Source organism: Monopterus albus, unplaced genomic scaffold (genome assembly GCF_001952655.1).
Source record: "Monopterus albus unplaced genomic scaffold, M_albus_1.0 scaffold170.1, whole genome shotgun sequence".
Classification (NCBI taxonomy): Eukaryota; Metazoa; Chordata; class Actinopteri; order Synbranchiformes; family Synbranchidae; genus Monopterus; species Monopterus albus.
This window is the reverse complement of record NW_018128050.1, coordinates 318,423-324,207: the sequence shown is the minus strand read 5'-3', so window position 1 is coordinate 324,207 and position 5,785 is coordinate 318,423. Positions and strand designations below refer to the sequence as shown.

General features: G+C 49.8%; 1 protein-coding gene across 2 annotated transcripts in view; it reads right to left on the bottom strand.

The window, feature by feature from the left end:
• The window catches only part of dgkzb (diacylglycerol kinase, zeta b), a 29,991-nt gene extending 25,737 nt beyond the window's left edge, over window positions 1-4,254 (bottom strand). Inside the window, exons 1-2 of one of the 2 annotated variants that reach the window (XM_020615732.1) lie at window positions 3,515-3,582; window positions 2,703-2,834 (exon numbers count right to left, since the gene is read on the bottom strand). In XM_020615732.1, coding sequence (XP_020471388.1) covers window positions 2,703-2,834 — 132 coding nt within the window. In that variant the 5' untranslated portion in view covers window positions 3,515-3,582. Of the gene's footprint in view, window positions 1-2,702; window positions 2,835-3,514 lie in introns of both variants that reach the window. The other variant, XM_020615733.1, reaches the window with a different exon arrangement.
• Window positions 4,255-5,785: the final 1,531 nt, after the last annotated feature.

The window sequence follows — 5,785 nt, the reverse complement described above, 5'->3', positions numbered from 1 at the left end:
TTGTGATGGCCCTCTCAAGTCCAGCTCGTCTGGAGATGAATGGAGCCGCCAGCCCACTCCAGTATCCCACAATACTGCTCATTAACACTTCAAGGCTCTCGCGCTGCTGCATTATGGATCCGAATGAGCATAAGAAAAACAACAGGAACCAAGGCGGCACGCTCGTCTGTCATCAGGTCAAACCAAACTTAGCATATGTGCTGATAATTAATGAGGTCTGTTGGCGAATCAGAAGCTGCCAGCTGCTTTCGCCATTATATGGAGCCCAGTTTTTAATTTAAGCCACTTCCTTTTTGCAATGATTGTGTGTTTTCACACCTCCCAGGACCGAAACGCACCATGTCTAAATATACACACACATCACAGAGGTGGAGACGCCCTCACATCTGTGTTAAACTGCACTTAGGCATCTGGATCGTGTCTTTCACCAGCACCTCCCTGCTTCGACTTATCCGGTGACGAGCTCCTCCTGTGCAGGGTGCCACTCCCTCCCTGGTGCCTTTAAACTAGAGACTGACCACCTGGTTAGTTGAGTTTAGATGAACAAAACCAAACTGGGGGAACGCTGCTGCTGTTTTTATGTAAAATTGAAAGTGATACCGATAAGTGTACTGCAGTAAAATGTAGGATATCCAACTGTGAAATGGAGGGAAGGAGAAGTAGTGTCAAGTGGCTTATAATGGGCATACCAGTCCCCCAGGTATGGTACTGCAGTACATGTACTTTGCACCACTGATCTTGTGACTGAAGCTACAGGATTATTGGCATTCACTGATTGATAAGATCCCCATGTGATCAGCCACTGTAAGTTTGAACTGCAACACAACACCCTGACAAACAGATGAATGAAAGGAGGGAGACATCACTCTTTCAACTCATGATAAGACAACACGGTGAAACCTGCGTGGTGTCAACACTCGGTGTCCCGCCCAACCGCTTAAATACTTAATTCTTCCATATTGAATTCCCTTAAAATAATTCCAGCACCCGGCTGCTGCTGCTCCACTTTCATGGCAAAGAAAACCAACCCAGGACCAGGGATCAGCTTTCTGATCGAGAGGACGAGTCAACTCATTACATTCATTTTGGTCAGGACAGTAACCACAGCCAGTCAGCAGAGACTCGTTGGATTTATAAATGTGATCAGCCTGGTGCTAATTACTGCTGGAAGAAGTATGCAGGTCCTTTACTTCACTACAAGTAGTAATACCACAGTATAATAATACTCTGTCACTGGTAAAAGTCCCACTTTCAAAAGGTTACATAAGCAAACCTGCAAAGGTATCAGCATCCAAATAAACCTGATGTTAATGTCTCTGATTTTACTGGGTGATACTGATGGATGTATTACTGTGTCTGCAACAAACATGACTAATACCAATACTGTAAATTATCTATCTATCTATCTATTTATCTAAAGATGTATAAATATCTGCCTGCTTCAGGTGTGTGACGCTGCACTCATGCTGCTGTGCTGCCTCCTGCTGGTGTAACTCTGTATCGTTGGCTGTTTGCCACTAGGTGATGGTAGTAGGCACAGTAGGCCCACCAGAGCTGCATCCACTGCAGTGACTGGTCTCCGTCTGTCACTGCCACCCTTCACTCCCCACCACGCCTCCTCCTATCAACATCAGACCTCCTCCCTGCTTCTAGTCTTGTCTTTCTACCTCCTCCTCCCAGTCTTCTACTTCTGTATCCAACTCCTACTCCCTCTCCTTGAGCTCCTCCACTTGTGTCCTGCTCTCGCCTCTTCTCCCCCATCTTCCTCCTAGACCTCCTCTTGGTCCTGGTAACACCTGTCTCCACCTGCCACTACTACTCCTCTTCCCCCTCTACCTCCTCCTGATCCTTGTAACTCTCCTACTCCTCCTCCATCCTCTTGTAATCTTTTTCTTCCTTCTTCTCCTCAGCCTCCTCAGCCTCCTCCTCCTGTTCCTCCTTCCCCTTCTCCACCTGGCCTTACATTTCCTCCTCCTCTTGCTCATATTCTTCCACCTCCTAGTCCTCCTCCCACTCCAGGACTTCATCTTCCTCCTCCTGCTGCTCTCCATCAGAGTCTCTGTCCCCCTCCTGGACCAGACCATTTATAGAAACAGGGCAGGCACGTGACAACCATAGCTCATAAATGGGTCTGTGTAATCCCTGGATCCTGCAATCACACCACTCGTGTTTCCATCTCTTCAGAGGACACTACACTGGCTCACATCCATTTCTTTGGAAACCAACTCCAACCTTACCCCGGAGCAAGTCTTCATCCCAAAGATGAAGGGTCCACGTTAACGGGGACATGGTCTGTCCCAGCTGTGTTTGGTTAGAGTGTGTTCACCAGTCAGATCAGACTATTGACAGCTGGAAACATGGAGGGGCTCTAAAATCAGTGGTGCAAAAGATCTGAGGGCACATCTGTGAGCTGACACCAGTGCTCTCCCTTAAAGCCCTGAGGTGTTTCTAGAGAGGAGGAGCCGATTCGTAGTCATCCGACCCCCCCCCCCCCCCCGTTTCGACACCTGCAGACTGAATCGTCTCCTCAGGAGAGAAACATTCTAACATTCTCACCAAGTGACCACTTCTAATTAACTGCACCTCCAACCCAGTAATAGCAGCCATAATTAGAGGTCTGTGGGAGGTCAGTGGGAGATTAAACGAACCACCTCAGTTTGCACTTGTTACCTTTTTTATTCACAGCAAACCGTTTTTAGTACCTGACAGGGACGTGACACAGACCACTGTGCCTCAGGAGGTAAAGCGAGCCATCCCCTGACTGCAGGGCTGCGGTTTGATTCCCGGCCTCTCCATGTCACAGTGCTGGGAACCTCGTGTTGCTCCATCGTCATCTGTGTGTGTGTGTGTGTGTGTGTGTGTGTGTGTGAGTGAGAGAGAGAGAGAAGATACAGTACAGCTCTCTGACTGCAAAGAGGAGCTCTACAAGTCCATTCACTATGAGACAATGGGGCCTACAGACATGCCCCCACCTCTCCTACACTGCTAGGAACAAGCCTGGGTCTGTCAGACATCATCAACCTGGTCTGAGTGGAATTCAAACAAGCACACTTCTCTTTTGGCTAATATGGGTTTGTTTGTTTGTTTGTTCATTTAGAGAAAAACGATTAATCGAAATATTAAAAAATAGTGGCAGCTCAGTGGTTGGTCTAAACACTTGTTAGTTCAAGCAGCGACAGCGGCAAAGTTTCAGTTTCACCACAATCCACCCATCTGTTTTAGTTTCCCTGCAGAGCCTCCTTCTGACATCTGAATACAAAAGCACCGCGCATTTGATTTAACTAGTGTGGTGCAAAAGTAATGCTGCACACCACATCTCACATCTTTTGGCTGGACCTGTAACCTGTACATCGCCTCCTGTGCAGCAGCTGCACCACTCTGGATTGGAAAGTCGCAGAAAGACGTTCTGTTTGTGTGAAAAGATTTTGTGGAGGAGCTTGAGGGGCCTCTAACTACAAGAAAGCTGCAGGGCAGCGGTTGTTTGGACGTGTGTGCGCCTGGAGAAGACACTTACCTCCTGCCGAAGATCCTTGTGAAGGTCCCGCTGGTGTGGTGGCAGGGGGGGGCAGAGGCCGCCGAGGGCGGCTCGGTGCTGGAGGAGGACGAGGGCTGCTCTCCGTCGTGCAGAGAGGAGCTGTGCTGCGCCTGCGGCTCCTCCTCTGGCTGCTGCTGCTGCTGCTGCTCCTGCTCCATGGCCGCCTCGGTCAGAGCCCCCTCCCTGCTGCTGCTGCTCCTCTCACAGCGGCCCTGAGGTCAGCGCAAAGGTGACACCGACCCGGCGGCTGCCAGCCATTCTGACAGCTGCTCCAACTTCACTCACAACTTCAAGTGTCAACACAGGAAGTGCAGCCGTGCGCGTCTTCGCTCTGCTTCAGTTTGCACCAGGAAGCAGCAGCGTTCACAAGAAGCCAGAAGAGGCAGCAGGAGGTGGGCTGCCCTCCTCTAAACTGCCGTCCTCGCTTCCTTCCTTCCTTCCCTCAGCCCTGCTGGTCCGAGGACGCCTCTGTGTTCTTCGTGCTCTCTGGACAGCAGAACGCCCAGGGAGCCCACAGCCCCGAGCAGAAGCCGTCTAGAAGCAGCTGCTCCGTCCCCCGACCTGTTGCTTCTCCCACACCTCCTTTGCTTTCTGTTCTCGCAGTCGTTTGTTTCTGCTGCTTGGCGAACTCTTTACTCTTATCTCTGCTCTGTGGCTCTCCCTCTCTCACCTCCTGTGTCCCGCCCTACCCCAGCTCTCTGCCTCTGATTGGCTGAGAGGCAGAGGTGAGCGTTGTGCCACCTGCCGGTGCTTCTGAGTCCGTGCAGCTGCTGAGGAGGCAAAAAAAGAGGAAACGAGCTCTTTCTCCTCCCAGGAGCTGTAGTGTCAGCAACTAGAGCGTCTGAGTCCAAAATCTTATCAGCATCTTTAAACCAGTACATTAATTATTATCTTATTTAACAACGTCATCTTTAAAAAATAATACGAGATTATAAGATTAAAACTGCAAAGTTACTGAGATGATTTATAAACACACAGAGCATTAAAGAGGGAACAGTGTCTATTTTAAAACGCTCAGGCCCCCCCCCGCAGCTTGAACAGCCCCCTCCCGCTGTGCCTCTGGTGAACAGCTGTTCTGGGTGCAGGAGGAGCAGACACACATTTCCGTATGTCACCACGTTTTTCACCTACTCTTTAAACATTGGAGAGATGGCGGTGTTCGTGGCCGCCTGTGACCACGCTGTTAAACAGCACGTGATGTGTGTGATCGTGTCTGACCAGAAGCATCGGCCCCGGGCAGTTTGTTTTCACTTTCACCTGCTGGAGGAGGAACGTTTCTCTGAGCTCACCTCAAATCTCAGTTTAACACCTGGATGCACCTGCACGGCCAGCTCGGAGCCAATCAGAGCCTAGTATGAAACTGACACAGATGGAAACCTGAAGCCTGCTGCAGACCACAAACAGAGGCTTTACAGTGGCGTGGGAGACAGCTGGTGTCCTGAAAACCAGAAAGAAGAGCTACCTGAGCGCGCTCCTCGACCTGCTCTCCTGAAGCCCCTACGTAAAGGTGGAGAAGTAACTCGCCCTGAGGGACACAGAGAGAGAGAGAGAGAGAGACAGAGAGCCCTGCAGAGAAGCAGGCTCCTCACCACGGCCACGTGGCGACCTCCTCCTCCCAGTTACAGCCGCGGGTCTGCTCCTGAAAAGTTCCCATCCAGATGTGATTTAGGACAAATTAATGCAGTTATAATGCCTCAGTAATAATGTGCCCCATGGGTTTTAAATTACTTTGAACTAATTGCTCTAACCAAGTCCTATGAGTATGTCAGTATTCTTTACTGTGTTCAAATGTTTCATTGGTGGAGGAGTACTCTTTTAGGCTACCTCAGTAAACGTAGCAGTAAACTAATACCAAACTATAGAGATACTTTGGCCTGCAACAACATTAACAGGAGAACCTCTGAAGTATATTTTATAGTGCGGTGTTTCTAGTTTTACTGATACTTCTTGTGAACCTCTATTGAACTGCCTAGGACAGAACTCCTGATGATGAGGATGAGGATGAGGATGATTCAGTTGCTGGACAGTGTGACAGCAGATGAGGCCTACAAGCTGTCAGCGCAGCTCCAGCAGCAGCAAGCTGAGGCGTCCTGTCACATTGCCTCATCCAGACCCTCTACTTCTGTTCCCTTTATCTCAGATCAATCCTCCTTAAAGGGTCAGTTCACTTAAATTACAAAATGTAATCGAGTGGCTCCATCACCAGCAGCAGACCGAGCAGTGAGCAGCTGCTGTGTGCAGCGTCCCCAT